The 26944-nt window shown below is 50.3% G+C and overlaps 1 protein-coding gene and 1 non-coding gene across 18 annotated transcripts in view; both read right to left on the reverse strand.

Annotated features, from left to right (window-relative positions):
• AFDN (afadin, adherens junction formation factor) overlaps positions 1–26944 on the reverse strand; it is a 128824-nt gene that overhangs the window by 70326 nt on the left and 31554 nt on the right. For 8 of the 17 annotated variants that reach the window (XM_013984302.2, XM_021085787.1, XM_013984289.2 and 5 more), the window contains 4 exons: positions 23621–23816; positions 19558–19673; positions 17926–18089; positions 14715–14875 (listed from right to left, as the gene is read on the reverse strand). In XM_013984302.2, coding sequence (XP_013839756.1) covers positions 14715–14875; positions 17926–18089; positions 19558–19673; positions 23621–23795 — 616 coding nt within the window. In that variant the 5' untranslated portion in view covers positions 23796–23816. Of the gene's footprint in view, positions 1–14714; positions 14876–17925; positions 18090–19557; positions 19674–23620; positions 23817–26944 lie in introns of those variants that run through there. The other 9 variants (XM_021085803.1, XM_021085831.1, XM_013984277.2 and 6 more) reach the window with 4 other exon arrangements.
• MIR9824 (microRNA 9824) lies at positions 25591–25666 on the reverse strand. The gene has a single exon (NR_128509.1). It is a non-coding gene; the product is annotated as a microRNA 9824 (primary transcript).

A 26944-nucleotide genomic window follows, 5' to 3' on the forward strand; every position in this document is an offset into this window, starting at 1 on the left:
TTCTACTTGGGATTTACTTGGGATTTTTAAGCCCTGACACCTTCTGCCTAGAGAACTGGCCGGTGGGCGAGGCGCTCAGGCCAGGCTCCACCACCCTCGGCTCTGTGTGGCCGCAGGGAAACTCCCAGCCTCCCTCTCTCACCTGTAAGTGCAAAGAACTGGATCCAATCTATGTGGATCCCTGAGGCAAATTCTAAATTTCTATGCCTCTGCCTCTGCTGAATTCCAACGCACTTCTTCTGGCTACTGAATATTCCTTTTCAACAAGTCTAGCACATGATGCATTATGACAGCTTGACCAAAATAACACAATGCTGGATTGGTTTTTTTAAAAGCATAATCAGCAAGTCCTGACTGGTATTAGAATGAGAACCTGCTGACAAGGCCAGGAGTCAGGCTGTCTACAAAATTACATGGACTGAGGAACCCCCACCTCCGCCCCCACCCCACTCCCAATATGAAGGCGCAGCGTGAACCAGTCAGTGTCCTACCTCCAATTTTACAGGGAGGAGGAAATGCGTAAGAAAATAAACAGTTTAAGACAGTGGTGTAAGCTGTGAAAACACAAAGCACAGACGTAACTGAGTGATGAAGGGTTTCCTAAGCCCCTGTCTGGTGTTGTCTGGCGAAGGGAGAGCCACGCGGCCACCAAAAGCGATTCCTGGCAGAGTCCGTCCAGCACAGGCTGAGGCCTCTCCGTGTGGGGCAAGTCTGGCCACAGTCAGTGGCCAGTGTGGCCAGACTGGGGTGAAGAGGAGGAGGGAGTCAGAGACTGGCTGAGACCAGATCCCACGGGACCTCACAGCCCATGACTGAGAGCTCGGGTGACATCCCAGGTGAAGTGGGGCCCCCTGGGAGGCATTAGGCTCTCAGCGTGTGTGCATGTGAGACAGTGGGGGGGGGGGGCAAAATGCCACGTGCATCTGCAGGTCTCACACGTCTGTGCACTTCACACGTCTGCACTCCCTACACGCCATCTATACGCCCTAAATGTCTGTCCACCTCACGCATCTGTATGCCTCGCACATACAAATGTAAGCCTCACAGGTCTGCACGCTTTACACGTCTGCAAGCCTCACACAATGAGCAAACTGGACCGTCCGCCTTGAAAGCTGAGGAGACGGACTTCAACCCTCACTCAGGTGGGGACAGAAAAATGCCAACCTAGAGCTTTAACGTTTCTAGAAAACGTGACCTCTGCTAAAAGCTTGGACGAGTTCGTTACAGTCCTAAAGTTACAGACCACAGACAATGAAAGACTATTTTGCCTGAACAAATTTAAGAACAGCGTTTATCAGAAAGTCATTAAAAAAAAGGAAGCAGTACTGGGGGAAATCTGGACGGGGGAAAAGGAGGAAGAAGAACTCCCCCCCCGCCCGCCAGCACACGTCAAACTCCACCTGCACGTGACATATGCAGCTTCTCACTGAGAACCAACGGGGACCACTGAGAAAGCTCCACGGGAAAGGGGCGGGAAGGCAGGAGAATGACAGGTGGGGACCCGTCCCCCGGGAGGGACCCACTGGGGAGCGAGCCCCTCAGCCACTCACTGGGCCCAGCCCAGGAACTTCTATATGCCTCAAGTGTGGCCCTAAAAAAAAGGTATTTCATGCAAACAAACGACAAGAACGTAGGGATAGCAATACTAACAGACAAAAACAGACTTTAAAACGAACTCTGTAACAAAAGACAAGGAAAGGCGTTATATAATGATCGCGGGTAGTACACTTATGAACATACAGGCACCCCATACGCGAACACCTAGATATATAAACCAAATATTTAAAGACTTTAATAATGGGAGGAGTTGACAATAATACAACGATAGTAGAATTTTACACCCACTAACATCAGAAATTGTCCAGCAAGAAAATCTATAAGGTAACACTGGCCTTAAATGACAAAATAGATTAGCCGGACTTAACAGCTCTATCTACAGGACAGTCCCCCTAAAAGCAGCAGAGTACACATGCTTTTCAAGTGCACACGGAACATTCTCCAGGACAGAGCACAGCTGGGCCACGAAACAAGACGCAGCACATCTGAGAGGACAGACATCACATCAAACACTTATTTATGTGCGAAAGCAGAAATCAGTTACAGCAAGAACAACAGGAAAAGCACAAACACATGGACTCTAAACAACATGCTACTACAAACATCAATGGATCAATGAAAAGGAATCAGAGGAAATCAGAAAATATCTCAAAACAAATGGAAATGGAAACACAGCTTTCCAAAAATCAATGGGGTGCAACCAAGGCAGTTTTAAGAGGGAAGTTTATAGTACAGGGCTACCCCAAGAAACAGCAAAGATCAGAAATAAACAACCTAAGACACCATCTAAAGGAGGCAGGAAAAGAACAAAGTTCCAAGTCAGCAGAAGGAAGGAAATAATAGATCAGAGAGGAAACGAATAAATTAGATACCTAAAACAAAGGAAAATTAATGAAACCAAGAGCTGTTTTTTTTAAAAGACAAACAAATTGTTAAACCTTTAGCAAGGCTCAACAACAGGAGAGACAACACAAATAAAATAAAAAATAAGAGAAATAACAGCTAACACCCCGAGAAGCAAAACAACAATAAGAGAATTCTACGAAGAGTCACACGTTAACAAACTGGACAACCTTGAAGAAACGGACAAACTTCTAGGAACATAAAACTGCCAAGACTGAATCAGGAAGAAACAGGCCATGTGAATAGACCTATCGCTAGTAGTGAAATTAACTCTATATGTAGAAAACTCCCATCAAACACAAGCCCAGGACCAGGCAGCATCACAGGAGAATTTTACCAAACACATGAAGAAGCACGGATACCCATCCTTCTCGAACTCCTCCAAAACCCTGAAGGGGATGGACCCTCCCAAGTGCAGCCTATGAAGCCGCCAGGACACGGAAAACAAAACCAGGCAAAGACACTATTACAAATTACCTCTGACAAGTAGCTGTGAACATCCTCAACAAAGCATCAGCAAACCAAATCTAACAACTTGCCAAAAGGATCACATACCACGATCGTGTGAAATTTATTTCAGGGACGCAAGGAGGTTTCACTCGTCACGAATCAATCAATGCAATACCCCACATCAACAAAAGGCAAGATAAACTCCACATCATGTCAATATGTCAGAATTTTGTCATTGGACAAAATTCATCATTCACAACACAAACTCACATCCAAGTCAGAACAGAGGGAACACATCACAACATCATAAAGGCCTTTAACGGCAAAAACCCACAGCTAACGTTACGCTCCATGGTGAAACACTGAAAGCACTGCCTCCAAAACGAGGAATCAGACAGGGATGCCCATTCCCACTTCCATTTAACACCGCATTCGAGGGCCCAGCCACAGCAATCAGACCAGAAAAAGGAACTAAATTGAAAGGAAAGAGGTAAAACTGTCACGGCCAAATTCAGCAAAGCCGCAGGATATGATATTCATATGCAGAAATCTGCTGCTTTGCTATACAGTAGTAATGGACTATCAGAGAAAGCAAGCCAAAAAAAAAAAAAAAAATTCCATTTATAATCACATCAAAAAGAATAAGATACTGTGAAATACTAAACCAAGGAGGTGAAAGACCTGAACTCTGAAAACTATAAAACTGTGTAGGGAAATTGAAGATGATACAAAGAAACAGAAAGATGTCCTGTGTTCTTGGACTGGCAGAATTAATGTTATTAAAATGCTGACACCACCCAAAGCAATCAACAGATTTAACGCAATCTCTATCCAAAAAAGACCCGTAACACTTTTCACAAAACTAGAGGAAATAGCCCTAAATCTAATGAGGAACATAAAAGACCCCAAACTGCCAAAGCCATCTTGAGAAAAAGTACAAAGCGGGAGGTACCATGCTCCCTAATCCCAGACTGTACTACAGAGCCACAGTAATCGAAACATCATGGTACTGGTACACACACGCCCCACAGACGCACAATCAACGGAACGGAGCGGAGAGCCTGAAACAAACCCACACACTTCTCTCTCACGGCCAGTTAATCCACGACAGAGAAGGCGTGAGCACAAACTGCAGAAAAGACCATCTCTTCAACAAGCGGTGCCTGGAAAACAGCACAACGACACGCGGAAGAATGGAATTAGGAGTTCCCGTCGCGGCGCAGCGGAGCCAATTCGACCGGGAACCTTGAGGTTGTGGGTTCGACCGCTGGCCTCACTCGGTGGGTTAAGGATATTACTAATATTATCATATTATGTTACTATCATATTAATAATTTTTTTTGCAAATGAAACAAAAGTAAAAATAAACAAACAGGACCTAATTAAACTTAAGGGATTTTACACAGTAAAGGAAACAAACAAGAAAAAAGACAACCTGCTGAATGGGAGAACGCAGTTGCTAATGACGGAACTGGTAAGTGGTTAACATCCAAAATACACAATGTTCATACAACTCGATGTCAAAAGAACAACCCGATTAAGATGAAAGAAGAGGATTCAAATCCGAGATCGGATTACGAGGGTGGAACAGAAGGACTGGAGCTCAACTTCTCTCCTAAAAACAAAATTACAACCAAATGCTGAGCATCTTCAACCAAATGGACCAGAAACCTTCAAAAGATATTCCACTCCAGAAGACAGAGAGGAGGCCACATCAAGAGGTAGGAGGGTGAGTATCAGTACAAGCAACCCCATTCCTCCCGGGCGGGCAGCCCACAGACTGGGAAGTAACTGCATCACAGAGACTCACCTACAGGAGCGAGAGGTCTGAGCCCCACATCGAGGCCCCACACCTGGGGATCTGGCACCGGGAGAAAGAGCCCCTGGAGCATCTGGCATTGAAGGCCCCCGTGGGGCTTGTGCACAAGAGCTCCCCAGGACTGGGGGAAACGGAGACCCCATTCTTAAAAGGCATGCGCAGACTTTCACATGCCCTGGGTCCCAGGGCAAAGCAAAGGCTGCACAGGAATCTGGGTCAGACCTAACTACAGTTCTTGGAGGACCTCCTGGGAAAACAGGGGATGAATGTGGCTTATTGTGGGGGAAGGGCACTGGAAGCAGAGCTCTTAGGAGTATTTGGCAGCATGCCTTTCTCTGGAGGTGGCCGTTCTGGGAAAATCTGGTTGACACCCCATCAGCGCTGAGAAGCCCCAGACCAAGCAACAATCCAGGTGGGATCACAGCCCCGCCCATCAGTAAACGGCTGCCTAAAGACACCCCCCACCCCAGGCATACAGCCACCTCTAATCTCACCCAGAGACAAAGCCCCACCTAGCAGAGGGATAGGAATCAGCTCCACCTACCAGTAGGCAGGCAGCCCCTCCCATCAGGAAGCCTGGCAAGCTCCTGTACCAACTTTAGCCACAAAGGGAGGCAAACACCAGAAGTAAGAGAGGCTACAACTCTATTACCTATAAAAAAAGTCACCACACCACAAACCTATAAAAATGAAGAGGCAGAGAACTATAACTCAGATAAAGGAGAAAGAAAAACCCCAGAAAAACAGCTAAATGATCAGGAGACTCTCAGCATCCAGGAAAAAGACTTTAAACTGCTGATGCTAAAGATGATGCAAGACATTGGAAATAAACTGGAGGCAAAGATGGATAATTTACTGAGCAAAGAGATACAAGATATAAAACTTAAGCAAGAAGAGATGTAAAATACAATAACTGAAATAAAAAATTCATTAAAAGCAGCCAACAGCAGAATTCAGGAGGCAGAAGAACGAATAAGTGAGGTGGAGGACAGACTAGTGGAAATCACGGATGCAGAACAGAAAAGAGAAAAAAGATTGAAAACAAATGAAGAGAGTCCCGGAGAATTCTGGGACAATGTTAAACGCACCAACATCCGTATTATAGGGGCGCCAGGAGAAGGGAGAGAGAAGGGGACAGAAAAAAACACTTGAAGAGATAATAGCTGAAAACTTCCCTAACATGGGAAAGGAACCACTCACTCAAATCCAGGAAGCACAACGAGTACCATATACAACAAACCCAAGGAGGAACACCCTGAGACACATATTAATCAAACTGACCAAAATTAAAGACAAAGAGAAAATCTTGAAAGCAGCTGGGGAAAAGAAACAAGTAACATACAAGGGAACCCCGAATGGTTATTGGCAGATTTTTTAGCAGAACCTCTGCAGGCGAGAAGGGAGTGGCATGATATACTTCCTGTGATCAAAGGAAAAAAACCTCCAACCAAGATGACTCTACCCAGCAAGGCTCTCATTCAGATTTGAAGGAGAAATCAAAAGCTTTACACATAAGCAAAAGCTAAGAGAATTCAGCAACACTAAACCACCTTTACACAAATACTAAAGGAACTTCTCTAGGCAGAAAAGAAAAGGCCGCAACCAGAAACAAAAATACCACAAAAGACAAGGCTCACCAGTAAAGGTATATATACAGTAAGGATAGAAAATCATCCATGCACAATTACGCCACCAAAATCAGAAATCGTGAGAAGAAGATACAAATGCAGGACACTGGAGATGCACTTGCAATTAAGAGACCAACAACTTAAAACAATCTCATATACATAGACTCTTACATCAACACTTCAGAGTAGCTGCAAACCAAAAATCTACAGTCGATACACAAACAAGTAAGAAAAATCAACTCAACTGCAACACTAAAGATAGTCAGCAAACCACAAGACGAGAGAACAGAGAAGAAAAAAGAGCAACAAAACAAATCCAAAGCAATTAATAAAATGGCAGTAAGAACATACATATCAATAATTACCTTAAATGTTAACGGACTAAATGCCCCAACCAAAAGACAGAGACTGGCTGAATGGATAGAAAAATAAGACCCATATACATGCCGTCTTCAAGAGACGCACTTCACTTCTAGGGACACATGCAAATCGAAAGTGAGAGGATGGAAGAAAATATTCCACGAAAACGGGGATCAAAAGAAAGCCGGAGTAGCAGTACTCTTATCAGACAAAATAGATCTTAAAAATGAAGAATATTTTAAGAGACAAGGAAGGACACTACCTGATAATCAAAGGATCAATCCAACAAGAAGATACAACAATTTTCAATATCTACACACCCAACACAGGATCCCCACAAGACATCAGGCAACTGCGAACAACCTTAAAAGGACAACTCGACAATAACACAATAGTGGGGACTTTAACACCCCACTTACAGTCTTGGACAGACCATCCGGAGAGAAAATCCATAAGGAAACACAGGCCCTGAATGAAGCGTGAGGCCAGATGGACTTGACCGACATTTGCAGGCCATTCCAGCCCAAGCAGCAGAAAACATCCAACCACCTTTTCCAGACAAGATGGAGGACAAAGCGGGGGCTTATCTCTGGCATCAGCCTTCCAAGCGTTTTCTCAGGTCAGCCTCCCAGGGCAGCAGAAATAAAAGCAAAAACAAAGCAATGGGACCTAAACAAACGGACAAGCTTTCGCACAGCAAAGGAAACCATAAAAAAACAAAACAAAACAAAAAGACAACTTACAGAAAGGGAGTAAGCAGTTTCAAATGACAACTGACCAGGGGTTAATCTCTAAAGTACACAAACGACTTATACAACTCAACAGCAAAAAAGCCCACAACCCAATTGAAATATGGGCAAAAGACCTGAATAGACATTTCTCCAAAGATGTACAGAGGGCCAACAGGCACATGAAAAAATGCTCAACATCCCTGATTATGAGAGAAATGCAAATCAAAACTACCTTGACATACCACCTCTCACCAGTCAGAATGGCCATCCTTAACAAATCCACGAATAGCAAATGCTAGAGGGGGTGTGGAGAAAAAGGAACCCTCCTGCACTGCTGGTGGGAATGTAAATTAAATTAGTACAAGCACTGTGGAGAACAGGATGGAGGCGCCTCAGAAAACTACATACGGATCTACCACATGACCCAGCCATCCCACTCTAGGTCATGTATCATACACCTGGGCAAAACTTTCCTTGAAAAAGACACATGCAGCTGCATGTTCGCTGCAGCACTAGTCACATTAGCCGAGACGTGGAAACAACCTGAACGTTCATCGGCAGAGGAACACGATTAAGAACATGTGCTATACACACACACGATGGAATACTACTCAGTCATAAAAAAGAATGGCATAATGCCATTTGCAGCCACATGGAGGGAACTAGAGACTCTCACACCAAGTGAAGTAAGTCAGAAAGAGAAAGACAAATACCATACGATGACACTTACAACTGTAACCTAATATGCAGCGCGAATGAACCTTTCCACAGAAAAGAAAATCATGGACTTGGAGAAAGGAACTGTGGTTGCCAAGAGGAGGGGGTGGGAGTGGGACGGATTGGAAATTTGGGGTTAATAGATGCAAACTATTGCCTCTGGAATGGATAAACAATGAGATCCTGCGGTGTAGCACTGGGAATTATATATATGGTCACTTATGATGGAGCATGATAACGTGAGAAAAAAGAACATATATATGTATGTGTGACTGGGTCATCTTGCTGTACAGCAGAAACAACAGAACACTGTAAACCAGTTACAATGGAAAAAAATAAAAACGCTGCAATTAAAAAAAAAAAACTAAGAAAATAGGCAGAAGAATTGAATAGACATTTTTCCAAAGACGACACACAGACGGCTAACAGGCACAGGAAAAGATGTCCAACACTGCCACTCATCGGAGAAATGCAAATCAGAACCACAAGGAGCTGCTACTTCACACCAGTCAGAATGGTATCGTCAAAAACTACAAACAACAAATGCTGATGAGGACACGGAAAAAAAGGCGACACTTGCACACTGCTTGAGGGAGTATGCACTGGTGCAGTCACTATGAAAAGTATGCAGGTTTCTCAAAAAACTAGAAATAAAACTATCACATGATCCAGCCATTCCATTTTTGGGTCTACATCTGAAAACCACCTAAAACATGAGTTTGAAAACATACTTGCACCCCAATGTCCATAGTAACATTATTTGCAGAACCCAACAAGTGGAAGCAACCGAGGCGCCCTCCACGGATGAGCAGACACAGAGGCAGGAGCGCGTACTCACGCGGGCCCTGGGACAGCGCTCAGCCCTAGGAAGCACAAACTTCTGCCATCTGCAACGACTCGGATGGACCCAGAGATGAGCACACTTGGTGACGCAAAGCAGAGAGAAGAAGCCCAACACTGTGTGCTATCACTTACCATGTGGAATCGGAAAACTAAAACACACAAGCGTACACACCAACAAGGGAAGAGACTCACAGACCCAGCAAACAAGCGAGGGGTTGGTGGTGGGAGGAGGGAGGCGAGGGCGAGCGGAGGCAAAGGCGGAACGACCCAAACGCCGACGCACCAGGCAGAGGCAAGCGGGCAGTACAGCCACTGCCGGGCCACACTTGCAGAGGGAATACAATCTCGAGAAGCATCCACTCACGCTGCCATCTACCCGAGGCTGAGACAATACTGGAAGTCAGCCACGCGTGGCTTAAAAAGCCAGCGCCCGTACGGTCTGCAGGTGTGAGGAGACCGGGGCGGCGCTGCTTCCAAAAGACGCGCGTCCTGGCGAGGCAGCTGGAAAGCGCCTCCTCTCGCGCGCGGCCAAGTGCACCTCGCAGCTGGACGGGGGTCCCTCCTCAGCTGCGTGTTGCAGAACATCTGCTGTCTCAAACTTGACTGAGGGCTGAGGCACTTGCCCAAAGCCCAAACCAAACCAAACAACACACGGACAGGCTCATTTTAGAGGGTTTTAGCCTGAAAGCGTGACGCCCTAGTGTCACCGTGGCAGAACCGCATCCCTCTCCATTTCCCAAGGAAGGAGAGAGAAAAGAGAAGCTAATGTTGAAGCCCCTGCCACAGACTAAAACCTGTCCGTATAAACATATGCTTCATTCTAAAATTAGGGGGGGATTACCCGTCCATTTGGAAGCTGAAGACAGTGTGGTTCACGGTACACAAGGACCCCAACCGTAACGCAGCTCCAGAGCCCGCGGCCCAGGACCCGCCGCTGCCAGACCTTCCACCAAACGATGGGGGTGCCAGGCTACCCGAGGGCACCGTGGGGTCAGGTACACCTGGAAGGCATCGCCAAGCAAACAGCCCTGAGTGGTAGCAAAAACACGTTCCGAAGCCCAGGACCAGAGCCTGTGACGACGTCTGATGAGCTGTGAAGAGAGTCAGGCTGCTCTAAGTCTGTCCCCAGAACGTGGGGACCAATCCTCGGGCTCACAGGGCAGCAAAATTAGACTCGGCTGCTCCTCTCAGGGATCCCATCCACACAGGACCGCAGCTTACCAACCCGCGAGCTACGCGGAGAGCTGCCGTCGCTTGCAGGACGTGTTTTCCTACGTCATTGATGAAAGAAGACCCCAAACCACTGGAACCTCCTGCATCCGACTGCCGCAGCACTGGCCACAAACAGCGCTCCTGCCGACGGCCCCGGCAGAGACGAGCACCCCCCCACCCGCAAGCGCCGCCTTCTCCCGAGGCCGCCGGGTCTTCGCCGTCTGTCCGTCTCTGTCCCACCACCCGCACGCTTCCCGCCCCAGGCAACCGCTTCCCGCGCAGCAGAGCGCAGCGCCGCCGCTCCAAGAACAGGCGACTCCCTGTCCGAGACGGTCTCTCCACTTGACACCCTCGCCGGCACCCCAGTCCCGGAGCCGGCGGCCTGAGGACGTCCTGGGCCACGGGCGCCCCTGCCAAGACACAGGGGGAGGCCCACCTTCGTCTCCAGGTGCCCCTTCCCTCCACAGACGGGCATCCACGCGGCTCCTCCTCAGGGCCTCGCCCTCGGGAAACGCCGTCTTTCTCTCGCCGGGCAGCTCCTCGCTCCTTTCTCTCCGCAGGGCCCACTGCCCACGAGCGAGCTCAGGGACTGGGTCCTTCCACGGCTACACAGGCCTCTCACCAGGGCCCGCGGCTTCCAGTCGCAACCCCTCAAAGCTACCCGCTGTTCTGCTCTCAGAGTAGCTGCTGCAGGTTTGAGGCTTGGGCCAGATGCTCAGCTGTCCAGATCCCTAGCTTACAACTCCCCCGCAGTTTATTAACACGTCACATCAAATGCTCCCAGCGGGTACCCCCAATGGCAGGAGGAAATAGACACGGCTCTCGGGGAGCAGAGCCTGAAGTGACACACGAAAGGTTTCCTGTCTCGTCTCAACAACACATATAAATGCTGCATCCGCATCCACGTTAAGATGCTATTTCTATGGAATATTTTATGAAGTTACTCGTGAAGACAGACACTCTAAGCCAGCCACCTTTACCCGACGCACGCACCCCCGAGCTCATGCTTGAACCCTCCTCAGAGTCCCTGAGGAGTCACCTCCAACTCCTGCCCGTGGCCTGGAACGTGGCCAGCACACGGCAGGTGCCTGAGCAGCCCCGTCGCTTCTAGAGCCTTTACTACACTGCTTCCTCCTCGTCTCCGCACGTGCCCTCTCCTTCCTCCTACTTTTCTCTTTCAGGGCATCTCTCCCGGGTCGCTTCACACCCCGACTGAACGAGACAGGACACACACAGACAGACACCATGTGGGTCTCGAAGCTCGCCTAGTAAACTATTTACGGACCCAACGAGCCTCTCAGGGCCCCAGTTTCGCACCACCGATAACTACAACACCCGCGAAGCGAGCGATCGAGCCTCGGGTGCGAAGGCGCCGAGGCCCAAGGTAACCAGGCGATGCTCTCCGGGCGGCCCCCCACGGCGCCCCTGCGGGGAAAGCTAATGCTCTGGGCAAGCTCACACGAGAGGGCCAGCGCGACGCGGTCACGAAGGCAGAACCGAGGGACCGTGCGGGGAAGAACCACGGTGCCCGGACGACCTCAGGGATGGCGACGACGTAAGAAGGCCACTCATGCGACAGCGAAGGACACCGTCCCGCGAGTCAGACTCGGGTGTGAGCACTGCTCCCCCAGGGAGGGATCTAAGCTGCCGCCACAGAAACGTTCCAGGGGACAGCTACACAAAGAATCCGGGCACGAACACCCTTTGACTCAGGCTTGGATCAAGAGAATGGGCCCACGATTAAGCAAATCCTTGCCAGCCAAAAGCGCTCGAAGCTCGGCTTCCGAGAAAAGCTGCCGGTCCCGACATTCAAGCCCCAAGACTCTGGGTAGGTACCCGGTGTGGAGGGTGACGCCCAGGGGGCTGAAGCCCCGAGGGAACACGGAGCGGGAGCCGCGGAGCTGACGACGCACCCGGTCTGACCCAGCCGTCCAATGCGCCCATCTCTCGAGACTCACATGACGATGCTGTTATTTTCTAGCACGTACAACCATGTCTAACTTGTAACTTTATAAGAAATAGTTTACTTGCTGAATACAATTATAGGTTAAGTACAAACAATAGTTTTATATCAAGTATCTAAAACCATACGAAACCAACTTAGAGACCAAATAGTAAAGTCGTATGTTTTAACATCCTTTACAACCTGTATTAATCCCCAGGATATGCGCTAACTAGAAAAATCACAGCAGGAGGGCACAGGATGTTTTCACTTACGTAAAGGGATTTACAGGGACAAGGGCTGGACTTCTCTAAATATGCCTTGCTTTGTAGATTTTAATATGAAACCATTAAACAACACTAAATTTTAAAGAAACACATCTCCAACATCAAAAGTAAACTAAAACCAGTAACCGAAGCGTAATCCATTGCGGGTTCGTATCACCAGCACAGGAATCGACGGTGTGATTTCAAGACACCGCAGAGATTCACAAAAGGCTAAAATGCTTTCAATATCATCCTGTTATTAATAACAGCATTGCTGGAGTCCCCGTCGTGGCGCAACGGAAACGAATCCAACTAGGAACCATGAGGTTGCGGGTTTGATCCCTGGCCTCGCTCCGTGGGTTAAGGATCCGGCGTTGCCGTCAGCTGTGGTATAGGTCGCAGATGCAGCTCAGATCTGCGTGGCTGGGGCTGTGGTGCAGGCCGGCAGCTATAGCTCGGATTGGACCCCTAGCCTGGGAACCTCCATATGCCGTGGGTGCAGCCCTAAAAAGACAAAAAACAAAACAAAACAAACAGCATTACTTTTATTTTGATGTTATAACTATGTATTATCAAGAAAAGCAAACAAGCAAACCATGAGGAAAGACAGTATGAGAAAAGACGGCGTGACCGTGAGCCTGAGTCTCCTGCCACACGGCGGAAACTGGGGCCACCCTGTACATCAGCTACACTTTGGTGAAGAGAAAACGCCCCGCGGGGGAAAAAACAAGAGAAACATGGTACTGTTCTTAGGAGGGAAGAATTTTATAAGAGAAAAGACACCAGATGTTCTAAAATCCCAGCAGTAAAGAAAACCAAGTACATCCTAAGCTCCGTCCACCAAGCAGGCTTGGACCCCAAGACCAACCGGGGACAAGGAGCCTCCCAGCCTCATCCCAGCGAAAGGAACAGGGCTCCTGAGGGAAGGAGCTGAGTGGGGGTGGGGGGTGGCAGGTGAGCCTGGACAGCCTGTCCTACGGCGAAGTGCTCCCAGCTCACTGGGGCCACAGCAGACGCAGGCGGCAGCTGGAACGACCCCCGGCTGGCTCAAAGTGACAATTCAAGAACCCGTAAGGACAATAACTGCTACAGGTGGGAAAACACTGAGAGGTCTCACACGCATGAGTTTATTTAAAATCTTACAAACCACTGCTCGCCTGTGGATGATACTAAGGTAAGCATTTCTGTCCCACTGCCCCTGCCCCCACCCAAACCCCTAAACCTGTATTTAACCAAGGAGATAGAGAAATCAAGATAGAGAAACCAAGGGATAAACAGCACAACAGGATGCAGCCAGCGAAACCTATGTGACATTCAACCTAGGGTTTTACAAGAAAGCAACAAATAAGCAAACCGAGCGGAAACTAAAGGAGCGGAAAGGGGGTCTCAGAAGGGAAGACATGGGGTTCCCACCGTGGCGCAGCAGTAAGTAACGAACCCGACTGGCATCCATGAGGACGCAGGGTCGATCCCTGGCCCCGATCAATGGGTTCAGGATCCAGTGTTGCAGTGAGCTGTAGGGTGGGTCACAGACCGGCCTCAGATCCCGAGTTGCTGTGGCTGTGGTGTAGGCCAGCGGCTGTAGCTCATTCGACCCCTGGCTTGGGAACCTCCATATGGCATGGGCGTAGCTCTAAAAAAAAAGCAGACAGACAGATAGACATAAAAAGACACATCAAGCCAACTGCAATATTTGGGTTTTATATGGATCCTAAGTCACATAAAGGAATTACCTGAGGCAATTAGGAAAATCAGAACAACGACTAGGTATTTTGATGATTTTTAAGGAATTACTGTCAATTCTTTTCTACGTGGTAACAGTACTATGGTTAGTTTGATTTCTAGTTTTGCTTTTTAAGACTTGTTACCTTTCAGGAAAATATATCAAAATATTTATGGATGAAATAATGAGCAAGTTGAAATCTGATTCAAAAATACCGTCTGGGAACGAGAGCGATAGATGTAGGAGTCTAACACTATTTTTAATTATGGAAGCTCGGTAACAAACACACTGGAAATTCACTGCGGCTTTTTTTCTTCTTTTGTACATATCTGAAATATTCTAGAACTTTTTGAAAGAGAGCCATACCAGGAAAAAATACACACCTCAACACACTCAAGGCATAACTGATTCTGTACCAGACACAGAGGGTATATACACTTGCTGCTAAGAGGCTGGGCCACCCACTGACTCGCCTTGAGCACGGCCTCGCACCCACATAAAAAACATCATCAAGTAAAAACCTTTCCAGCCCACGTAACAGAGAAACAACCCCGCGTTTGTACCGGAATCAGGGCGCCCGTCTGAGCTCCGAAACTCCTGCATCCTCTTTTCCAGTTTTTGCTGCCGCCTTCGCTTCATGACCACCTCGGGGTTGGAGATTGTTCGGGTAAAGCTAGTTTCGGGCATGTCTTTGTAAACCTCGGCAGCCAGTCGAGAATTCTCACTGTGAGGGAAAAAAGGCAGCAACAAGATCTTTTAACATGTGCCATCAGAAAAGGGTGAGCTGTCGTACAGATCCGACGGCAGGCGTTCTCTGGCATCTGTGCTCGGCACCATTCTGCCGCGTGCTATTCAACCACCTGCTAATTATTACGGATGAAGAATAAAGTTTCTCTCAATACAAACTAATGTACTGGGCTGAGCTGAAATTTATCATTAAAAGTTTGTGGAGCATATAAAACTTAACTATTGTATTTTCATAAATAAAGCTAAAAGAAAAATGTATTTTATACATTTTAGTAATTTCTACCAGGGTTACCCTAAGATAGACTAAATGAGTGATAAACATTCCAACTACAAGAAATAAAGGACTGGGGTTCCCATCATGGCGCAGTGGTTAATGAACCTGACTAGTATCCATGAGGACGCGGGTTCAATCCCTGGCCTCGCTCAGTGGGTTAAGGATCTGGTGTTGCTGTGGCTGTGGCGTAGGCTGGCAGTGCAGCTCTGATTCAACCCCTAGCCTGGGAACTTTCATATGCTGAGGGTGCAGCCTTAAAAAAGACAAAGAAAAAAAAAAAGAAGAAGAAGAGAAAAAGAAGTATTGAACAGACCTTTAGAAAAATTCCGTCTTCAAATATTGAGAACTCAAATAGCACGCATGATTTTTTTTAAACTGAAAGAGTCACCGCTATTCACTTTCTTGAAGCTGTATTTTTAAAAGGAAATTACTCCAACGTTCCTGTAACAAATCACTGTATAGAGTGATAAGCTGAAAACTAAATATTTAGGTAAGATTGATATACTTGACTAAATTTTGATAAATATACTTTAAAGATGTCCTTTTTAATCATAAAATAATTTAATCAAGCTTTGAACCAATCAAGTTGAACTTAACTCCTTTTAAGTAGTTCATTTTCTTCTTTTTTTTGTTGTTGTTGTTGTTATTGTTGTTGTTGTTGCTATTTCTTGGGCCGCTCCCGCCGCGGCATATGGAGGTTCCCAGGCTAGGGGTTGAATTGGAGCTGTAGCCACCGGCCTACGCCAGAGCCACAGCAATGCGGGATCCGAGCCGCGTCTGCAACCTACACCACAGCTCACGGCAACGCCGGATCGTTAACCCACTGAGCAAGGCCAGGGACCGAACCCGCAACCTCATGGTTCCTAGTCGGATTCGTTAACCACCGCGCCACGACGGGAACTCCCCATTTTCTTAACACAAATAATTTATCACCTATAAACCAAAGTCATGCAACAAACCGCAGCCTAAGTTTTAACCTCTCCTCTTCCTTGGTGTCTTCAGACGTGAGCGGTCCATTCACCCAAGCCCTTCCTCTGCACAAACACACGAGGCAGAGGTCAGGTGCACCGCACAGGCACCACCACCACCGGGTCAAGATCTGAACACCCGCTGAGGCGTCCACAGGAGGCTCGCTGCCAGTCTAAAGGAAACATCGGCCACTGACAAACGGCCAACATCCACGACACACACGAACACTCAGAATCAACGAAAAAATGGAAAAGCCACTTGAAGAGGCCACCACGACAGAAGAACATAAACGCTCAATAAACACGCAGAAGGACCGCTACCCTGTAAATGAGGAACCAAGCTGGACCCACTGCAAAGACGCCGTGGTGACAGCGCTCTGCTCTGCATCGCCCCGCCGTCCACGATGGGAGTGGGAGGCTGCGGCAGGGCTCCTAGGGGTCCGGCCACCACAGCAGCCCGAGCTGTCCCTAAGCCACCCTTCCAGAACATTCCCTAAGAAAATTCTCAGACGAGTGCTCAACACTGTGACATGAATTTTCACCGGAGTATGTTCATAACACGGAAAATAAACCCTGTAAACGACCCACAAGAACATAAAGAGCTGGTTACATAAACAGTGGAAAAACCATTTAATAACGCAGTTGTTCAAATTATTTCACACGGATATTTTGGTGAAAGCGTATATATGTGAAATCTATGTAATGTGAGTGGAAAAATGCCATGTGAAAAGGTGTGGCTTCACACTTGTTAAAGCCCCTGCACAAACACAGGAAGGGTGCACATCTGTGCAGCACACACACACACACACACACACACACACACACACGACGGCTCCCTGTGGGCTCATGACCTGCCTGACAAACCTGACTTTCTAAACGGACGCCTCTACCTTGGCAAGAGCAAAGCCACACAGCGGTCAAGCCCAGGGCAGGTCCGAGGCCTGGGAGGGCCCGTGGGCCGACTCCCCGCCAGCCCAGCCGGCAAGACGGACTGAGCCCGGAGCCGAGAAAGGAGGAGAGCCAGCTTCTCCCACGGCTCCCTTAACCCTCCGCTCCAAGGTCAGGACGCAAACGCCTTCGGACAGGTGAGGACACCTACGACACCTGTGACAGGTGTGGCAAAGGCAGCTGGCGGGTGTGGGCGAGCCGGGACTGGGAAGGGCTGCCATCCTCACTGGTCGTGCCGACCCCCGATCGGGGGTCAAGGGCATCGGAGTGTACGGGAAACCAGCGCTGCCCTGAGGACCGAAACACGGATACGAGAGGGAGGCCCAGCGAGGAGGCGGAGAACCCAGGCCTCAGCCTCCTCCAGCAGCAGCAGCACCGCCTCTCTCCGCCTTTGTGGGCGCAGTGAGCGAGGGAGGCGGTGGGCAGACCTCTCGCGCCGCCCCCGAGGGGCCCGGCACGGGGGCCCGCGACCCGGTGAGCTCACACGGAGCCTTCTCCGGCCTGCCCTGGTTATTCCATGAGGTCTGCTGCATTAAAAGCATTTGGCCTCGGCGTTCCCGTCCCGACTCAGCGGAAACGAGTCGACTAGGAACCATGAGGTTTGGGGTTTGATCCCTGGCTTCGCTCAGTGGATTAAGGATCTGGCGTTGCCATGAGCTGTGGTGTAGGCTGCAGACACAGCTCTGATCTGGCGTTGCTATGGCTGTGGTATAGACTGGCGGCTACAGCTCTGATTGGACCCCCAGCCTGGGAAGCTGGTGCAGCCCTGATAAGCAAAGAAAAAAAGCATTTGGCTTAAAACAAAAAGAAAGAGGAGTATTTCCAAAAGGAACTTACGTGTCCTCCCCGTGGAAGGGTCTATCATCTTTATCAGATGCTTGTCTCATCGCCTCTTTCTCTCTCTTCTTTTTTTCCTTCTTTTCTTTCTTGGAGAGAGTTCTCTTGAAGTTCTGGATAACGCCTTCTTTTTCCTGCTTTTCAGGTCCGTTACTTTGAGCCTTCTGATGAAAGGAACGTTATCACTCTGCTGCTACTACACAGACCACAGAGAGCCGTCACCAACCTCACTCAGCCTCCGCCAAAACCAAGGCCACCGCGCCAGGGAAGGTCGAGGTTCTTGGTCCTGCCTGGTCTCACGGGTAGGCGAGTGTACCTCCCAAACCTCATACGGTCAAGGTCTCATTTCAGCGTGGGCAACTTTCCCTTCAATTCAAAATCCATAAGCAGGAAGGCAAACAAACAAAACTCAGACCCAGTAAGAAAACTGGAGTGGGAACCACGAATCTGAACCTCGTGGAAATATGGAAATAACTGTTTGAATCATGAGTACCTACTTTACAGACGTTTTCCTTACCTTCAAAAGAAACATCACGAGCAGCCCTAGTAAACTGGCTTTCGTGAAGCAAGGCTGTGAGTACGGAATTTGGCAAAAAGAGCTCCAGTTTCTTTGCCAGATCGCGCTTGTCTGTTTGCTTGTACTTAGGGCACAGCACGGCCTGCTAGCAGGCAGCACGGAGACCAGAGGCCTCTCAGATGACTCCACAGCTGACGGGCGAGGAGTCGAGGAAAAGGAGAAGCTAGCTCAGTGGGAAAGGACACGGCCTCCTGCGTCCTAAGTCAGCACCTCCACATCCACCGCGGCCACCCCGCGGCAGCCAGCGAGCCCGACCCACGGAGAGCTCTGGCGCTGCCACCGAGGCTCTGTGGGCCCATGGAAGGCGCGCCCGCTGAAGTGGCAGCGGGGAAACAGGAAGGGAGGCCCCGCTGTTACGTCACACACATTCACTACAAGGGCAGCAGGCCTCGGGAGCGAAGTGACAAGGACATAGCTGTCTTCCAAGACCCCTCAACTCGGGACACTGACGCCACACAGACGACATGGAAGCTGCTGCCAAAAGCCAATAATGGCACTTCCCCCAGTCTGTTGAGGGAAAAAATTAAATAGAATATTTTTCTCTAGCTATTCTTCACCTCTGCATTCGCCATCATTTGCCAATACTGAGTATCCGCTAAGAGGCCGCCGGCCTCCACGGCTGCCAGGATTTTAAAGGCACGCAGCATCCCGCAGACAAGAGCACTGGTGCGGGAACTGCAGACGCCCGCCTCCCGAGACGGCTCTAGAGCCACGTTCTCACGTCATCCAAAGAAACACGAGTTTGCTAACTTCTACCCTGACGGATCTACCGGGAAGCAGGTTTAAACAGGCTTTATTAAGGTGCACCTGCAAGTCCACACGTGAACAGTTCTTAAAGTTGAAGCCCCCTCGGAACAAAAGCCACAGGGAGAGCTCTGCTCTGAGAGGGAAGGGGCGGCGGCGGGGCCACGTGGCGAACAGGGGACGCGGCAGGGCGCCGCGGGCTCCTCTGCAGCGGCCTTCAGGGAGGGGAGAAAGGGCAGCGGCGGAAGAAGCCAGCTGAGAAGGAACTCTGGGGCGCAGCGGGCATCAGCCTGAGACCCCGAGGGCCCCACCTTGGGAGGAGCGGCGTCGTTCTCGTTCTTAAGGACAAACCTGCCCTCGCGGTCATCTTTATTCCAATTCAGCTGCACAACTAGGGGCTTCTCGTCTATATCCAATCTTCTTTCTTCTTTAGAACATGAAAAGAAAAAACCAATTAAGCCATGGTTACCTAAGGGCAGCAGCCAGTACAGCATTCTGATGCGCGTTTAATTTGAGAGACAGAACCCACCCATGACCCCGATCCCTCACCAACAGACTGAAATCTGATTCAAACTGCCAAGGGAGAGGTCAGCAGTTATTTCAGTGTTTGGGGGCTGCTGTATGAACCGACCAGACCCCAAGCAAGGACCACTTCCTGACAGCGTTTAGAATCTACCCAGGAAGGGAGTTCCCGTTGCGGCTCAGCGGTTAACGAATCTGACTAGGAACCACGAGGTTGCGGGTTGGATCCCTGGCCTTGCTCAGTGGGTTAAGGATCCGGTGTTGCCATGAGCCATGGTGCAGGCCGCAGACACGGCTCGGATCCTGCGTTGCTGTGCCTGTGGTGGAGGCCGGCAGCTACAGCTCCGATTCAACCTCTAGCCTGGGAACCTCCATACGCCGCGGAGCGGCCCAAGAAATGGCAAAAAAAGACCACCAAAAAAAAAAATCTACCCAGGAAAAAAAGTGAAGGCCATACACGCAGGGCTTTGCTCTACATCCGCTTCTGCAGGTCAGGTCTCTGACACGCAACCGGAAAATAGGGAGATCATGTTAGCATCACACGGAAGGCCCGACGATTCATCAGACTCTTCTCACAACCATCCTCACGGCGTCGAGAAAGGGCAGCAGGTTGCCACCATCAGTCCTGGAACCGAGCCCAGCGCCGGCTCCTGCCCCCGGACGTCTGGCCCTTTCTCCTTAATGCGGCATCCTCGACCCACGATTCCCCCCTCCTCGAGGCAAGGGCATCGACTGCCTTCCTCCTTAAGGCTAAGGAGGAAGCCCCCGAGCCCCCGGCCCAGCCTGCCAGCCCCAACGACCCTGGGGAAGGCGCACACACAGCTCAAGGGGGGCCGGGGAGGCGGGGAGGCCGGGAGGCTCTCTGTGGTGGAGGAGGCTGCCTGGAGGCCCTTAGGCAACACTGCAGGTCGAGGGCAACGTTAGTCATCAGAATACAGGAAAAACAAACCCAAACAACTAGTTTATCAACTGGAAAGATGAGAAAAGAACGATCAGTTAGAAACTGGATCAAGAAGTTTGGAATTCCTGCTGCAAACCAAAATTACCAAGTTGTTCAGGTTATAAACACTGCAGTACAGGAGTTCCCGCCGTGGCGCAGCGGAAACGCAGCCGACTAGGAACCACGAGGTTGCGGGTCCCATCCCAGGCCCCACTCAGTGGGTTAAGGATTGGCGGTGCTGTGAGCTCTGGCGCAGGTCGCAGACATGGCCTGGATCCCCGTGGCTGTGGCTGAGGCCGGCAGCTGTAGCTCTGATTAGACCCCTAGCCTGGGAAGCTCCATGTGCCGCGGGTACGGCCCTAAAAAGACCAAAAAAAAAAAAAGTAGCACATCAAAATCCCTCATGGTATGTTTTTTAGAGAATCAACACTAAGAACAATTAAGTGTAAATCATAAAAGTAAAACCCAACCAGGGTGAGATCTTCTAAAGCCCGCAGGCCTACCTGACGGGTGCAAATAGGCTCAGGGTGCTTCTGCATCTTTAGACTGTGAGCTAACTTCCGCCTTACTGGCTCACATACCTTTTGTTAAAACAGCAGAATTCTTTTAGTTTTCCAACTGGCTTCACATGTGGAATCAATGCAGAAAAAGGCTAAGAGTGGCATTGGCATGGTGCTGGGCTAGCGCTCTGGTTGGCACACCAGCCGAGGTGCCCAGCTTACATGCTACCTACCTGTTCAGGGGATGCATGGGGCACCGGCCACTGGTACTGCTGGCCGTGCTGGACTGGGCACCAGCCCTCTGGCTGGCGTCACACTAGTGTCAAACTGGGCCTTGCACGGCGCCTGCCAGCCGTGGACAGGAGGTGAGCTGGGCAGGGCCTCAGGGGCAGCCCCCCATCGGGGAGCGAGTAACTGCGGCTAAGAATGGAATGACCGTTTCCGTTTCCCTGTCACTTGCTGCAGACTGTTGTTAAGCATCCGCCGGGCTGTTAGGGCATAAACACTGAACTCGACTGCGTCCAACCAGAGTAGAAGCAGCTGTTGCGTGTAGTCCCTACGGCCTGGAGGGAAGCCGCTACGATCTGCTGCCACACTAAGGGCTCCAGGACCCAACAAGGCTGAGAACCTGCACCCAGGCGGCTCCGGAGGCACCTGCAGGGCCCTGCTCAGAGCGCGAGGGGCCGAGGGCGAGGCCGGGCGGGCCTAGCGGTCACCGCAGGCGGGGAGACGCTTCCCTCTCCACACGCCTGCCACGTGTTTTCACCCCCCACAAGCAACGTGGTTTCCTTCTTAACTGGGCACAAGTCTAGAGCAGAAGATGTAAAAAATCAGACGCACGTGTCGACCTGAGACAGCGTCTCAGGACCCGACTGGGTGGTGCGCCAGTGACGCACAGGGCAGAGAGGACGGGCCACACGTGACAGGAACTTTCTTCCTCTCTGCAAGCTATTTGCAAAGACTCTGAGGTAAGGGAGAGAAAAACATCCAAGACGGAGACGACGTGCTCCTGCCAAGCTTGATTTGGGAACAGTTCTACCGGTGATAAGCCTCGCCCTCCCAAGAGTGATGGACAAAGACGGCCTGCCTTACGCACTGCTGGGGGGAACGCGCTTGGTGACAACCCGACTCACACACTACGAAAAGTTAACCCATTTCAAATGTACGAAGAAAGTTGTAGTTTTTTCTTTAATTCTTTCTTTCTTTTTGTAAATGGCTACACCTGCGGCATATGGAAGCTTCCCGGCTAGGGGTCGAATTGGAGCTGCAGCGGCTGGCCTACATCACAGCCACAGCAACACTGGATCCTTAACCCACTGAGTGAGGCCAGGGATCGAACCCACATCCTCACAGACAGTATGTCCGGTTCTTAACCTGCTGAGCCACAACAGGCATGCCAAAAAAGGCGCATTTTGAAGTTAAGAAAAATGAAATATTTTCAGACAGGTTTTGCCACTGGAACTTAAACAGGTGTTCAGATTGGGTTTCTGCTATAAATAATCCTTCATTTACTGCTTTCACTGGAATTTGTTTTTGTTTTCTACAGGGGACTCAGTATTTCTAAGGCACTCATAAACAATTTTATAAATTTCTGCTTTTGTCTTTTTTCTTTCTAGGGCCGCACCCACGGCATATGGAGGCTCCCAGGCTAGGGGTCTAATCTGAGCTGTAGCTGCCGGCCTACACCACAGGCACAGCAATTCCAGATTCGAGCTGCGTCTGTGACCTACACCACAGCTCATGGTAACGCTGGATCCTGAACCCACTAAGTGAGGCCAGGGATTGAACCCATAACCTCATGGTTCCTACTTGGATTCGTTAACCCCTGAGCCGGGACAGAAACTCCCTAAATTTCTACATTTCTAATCAGCCCAAATTAAATTGCCATTTGATACATAGGATATTTCAAATCTTAAAAACAAAGAGAAATTACTAATTACAGAAGAGAGTTTCCCTAATTATTCCCAAAGAATCACGTTATTGTTCCACATTACAAAACGTCACAGCAGGATCAGTGATCCATACCCATAAAATACTGGGTTACAACTCACTGTACTAGAATCTACACATAGGAGTTACCCATATTTTTCCAAAATTAAGTAGCATGCTGTGTCACCAATGTGTAAGACAGCCAAGTCTGCTGGATATTTCTGATTATGAAATACCATGCTACTCGTCTTTGGAGAAATAAGCGTATGTAAAATGTATTTGTTCTGACTTCCAACAGACGTATGTGCTAAGATCTTAGAAGAACATTTCAAAGACACGTAAAAGTTTCACCACCTGCTGATTGCTCCCCCAGCACGCCCCCCAAAAAGAAAGAGGAGGTCGGTAGGAAAGCAGGGCCCCTGGACAAGGGACTGTGACGGAGCTCCCGCACCCCACGCCCACAAGCCCCGTCTGCACACTGACCTCCGCTGACGTGCACCTCGTAGAGCGAGTACTTGGGGGACGAGAGCATCCGCATATCCGGCCGGAACTTCTCGGCCAGCGTCTCGATCACATCCTGAGTGGTGGCAGTACTAGAGACCCGAATGCATTTTGTTGCAAAGTTTCCAGCAGCTTTATCTTGAAAATAAAATCTCATCACTCCATGGAATTCCAAATCCTAAAAAGAAAACACGAGATTTTGTTTGTTTGTTTGTCTTTCTGCCTTTTTCTAGGGCTGCTCCCACGGCACATGGAGGTTCCAGGCTAGGGGTCAAATCGGAGCTACAACTGCCTGCCAATGCCACAGCCGCAGCAACGCGGGATCCTTAACCCACTGAGCAAGGCCAGGGACCGAACCCGCAACCTCATGGTTCCTAGTCGGATTCCTTAACCACTGCGCCACAACGGGAACTCCCCAGAAAACACGAAATGTTTTAGGGGAATACAACGTCCTAAAAAGAAGTCTTCCAGTTTAATTATGTGACTCGGGACATGTTACTTCCTCGAGGGATGGCTGTGGAGCGGCCCAGGCCAGCACAGCCAGATGGGCATCCTTTTACAGGTCCTTACGACGACCCAGTTACGTAGATGCTACCATTAAACCCTACTCCCAAGATCAGGTCACTAAAATTCACAAAGTTTGAGGATCTTGCTCACAGTTACGTAGCAAATCCAGAATTAAAACCCAGACCCACTGACCATCAAAGTCCCTGCCCAGCTGGCCCTGAGGCCCGGTCGCGTCCTGAGATTCCAAAGCCCACATGAAGAGACTGTACTAAAAGCAGAGGGGAAATGCTAGCCCCGGGCCTACTATGCACGTGAATAAATGGAAACTCTTAATGTTTGCAGAATATAATTGTAACTAATTTTCAATAGGTACATTTGCCCAAATCAACAGACACAATGTAGGTTTTTCTTAAAAGCTTACGTCTAGAGAAGAATCCAGTGGCATGGTACCCAAAGATGAAGCCCAGGGGCTATTTTCCTGCATAATCGGTGACAACAGCTTACGTAGTGACTCTCGGAAGCCTCAGGAGTCCCAGCCTGCAGGCTGGCGCTACTGCAGCGGAGAGGAGGCGGGGTGGTGGTGGTGGTGGGGGGTCCAGCCCCTGCGGCCCCTGTCCTTTCCTGTTCCACAGAGCCAAGCATAGCTCCCACACCGTTCCGGGGGCACGTCCGGCCCCGGGGTTCCAACACAGAAGCCTCGGCCAGAGCCCTCCTCCCGCTGCCTTCTCTCACTTTTCACAGCGGCTCCATCTTCAAAACACACCCAGAACCCACCCTAGTCTTGTCAACCAAGCCAGCTAGTCACTCCTGGCTCTCTTCCTGGCCACTCATTCTGAGGTCAAGGCCCTCCCCTCCTGCGGCCCTCAGACCCTCCGTTCAATCTGCATCCACTTCGATCCACTAGCCCAGCCTTTGCTGAAAATCAGGGACAAGGAATCATTTGAAGAAAGGCAGGAAAGTGGGGATTAGAATGGGGTGAACTGTGTAACTGTCTGGAAGTTAAACGGGAAAATGAGACCCTAAGGCACTTTCTGGCCCTGAAGGCTTCACCGAGCTCGCCCAGGCTCTGCCCACTGCCCAGGGGACAACGCGGGCAAAGTGAGCACGTACGGCAGAAGGACCCGCCGGTCCGCAGACTCTGGGTGGCCGTAGCCGTGGCCACGGGTGAGGTCTGGCAAAGCCTACGGCGCTGCACCGTGACAGCGATGTCCCTTGGCTCTTCCTAGTCTGTGCGCGTAGCTCCGGCTCCCTGTTGGACCGGCCCCCCTAAAAAGCCATGGGGTGACCATGCGGGTGAGCTGCTCCTGAGCACGAAAGCTGCAGCCCGCTGGGCACTTCCTCCTGGTCCCGCCCTGCAGTCACGCAGGGTGCGCTCCCAACCCGCCACCCCCGCCAGGCTGGCAGACAGCACCTGCGAGGACCAACATCGGCCTGCAGCTTCGTCCCTTCACCTCAGCGCTGAGCACCCCAGGGTCTGCCCTTCCCCCACGGCCACCCCGATCGCCTCCGCCAGAGGCTCACCTTATCCTCTGCACAGTAACCTCCGCAGGACCCTATCACCTCGCTCAGGAAGCGGAGTTTCCACATCACTTGTGACCAGACACACCTACAGGCCCCCAAGACACGAGAGCACCAGCTGCTCTGAGAATCATCAACAGGCAGTTCCGCACCAGCAGGCCGTGAAGAAACAGGGGCGCCTCTGTGGCTGGGAGGGGGCCCTGCTCAGCAAGAAGACAGAGCCCAAGGGAACCAATAAAGGCAGGTCCGCAAAGGAGGGTACTGTCCTTGAGCCCTGCCCAGCCTCCCGGGCACCCCTCAGGCGCACGCCGCTACCCTGCGCAGTAAGAGGGAACCACAAGCAGTGCAGCTCTGCACCGAGCCATTTCAGCTTCGGACCCTGCAGAACACGTCGAGATCAGTGGGGAAAAAAGGAAACCTCGGGTCAGATCGAGCGTTCCGAGCAGGCCACAGCAGGCCTGTCTCAGAGACGTGCTAACATTTGGGGTCTTCTTGTTTTTTGTCTTTTTAGAGCCGCACCCAGGGCACATGGAAGTTCCCCAGCTATGGTCACATTGGAGCTGCAGCAGCCAGCCTGCGCCACAGCCACGGCAATCCTGGATCCCAGCTGCCTGTGCGACCAACGCCACAGCTCAGAGCGACGCCGGATCCTTAACCCACTGAGCGAGGCCAGGGACTGAACCTGCGTCCTCACGACACTATGCCTGGTTCTTAACTCACTGAGCCACAACAGGAACTCCTCCACCGATGTTTTGGGAGACAATTCTCCAAGTTCTGCCAAACCTAAATAAAGTAGCCTATAAAAACGCTCTTTGATTTGATCTCATTTGCACTGAGTGTTCATCGATACCTACAGATTTGGTTTGCCGGGTGACCTCGACACCCACAGGACACCTGAGGACAGCTGTCACCAGAAGAGTCCCTTAGTACATCAGCATTCTAATGCATTATTAGAATATTCAGCTAATTTGGGCCAGTATGAATAAATCCACAGAACTGTACTCAACCCAGGAAGACTGAGAAAATAAAGTCCCTGAACCTAGACACGGGCATGCAGCGACCAGACGAACACACAGCAGCGGCCCTAAGTAACATGTACGTATTAAGGCTGCCACGTGCAGGTGCTGAGGGATCAGCCCTGAATTCCCCAAACGGAGAGGCAGGTCCTAGTCCCCTCCCCACTGCCCAGGGGAAGATGAAAGGCAGGTCCAGCGAGGTTAGGCACTTCGTGGCAATCGCACAGCACAGGTAGCCGGCACCTGCCCCAGCCTGAAGCCCGTG

The sequence above is a fragment of the Sus scrofa genome, chromosome 1 (assembly GCF_000003025.6).
Source record: "Sus scrofa isolate TJ Tabasco breed Duroc chromosome 1, Sscrofa11.1, whole genome shotgun sequence".
In the NCBI taxonomy this organism is placed as follows: domain Eukaryota; kingdom Metazoa; phylum Chordata; class Mammalia; order Artiodactyla; family Suidae; genus Sus; species Sus scrofa.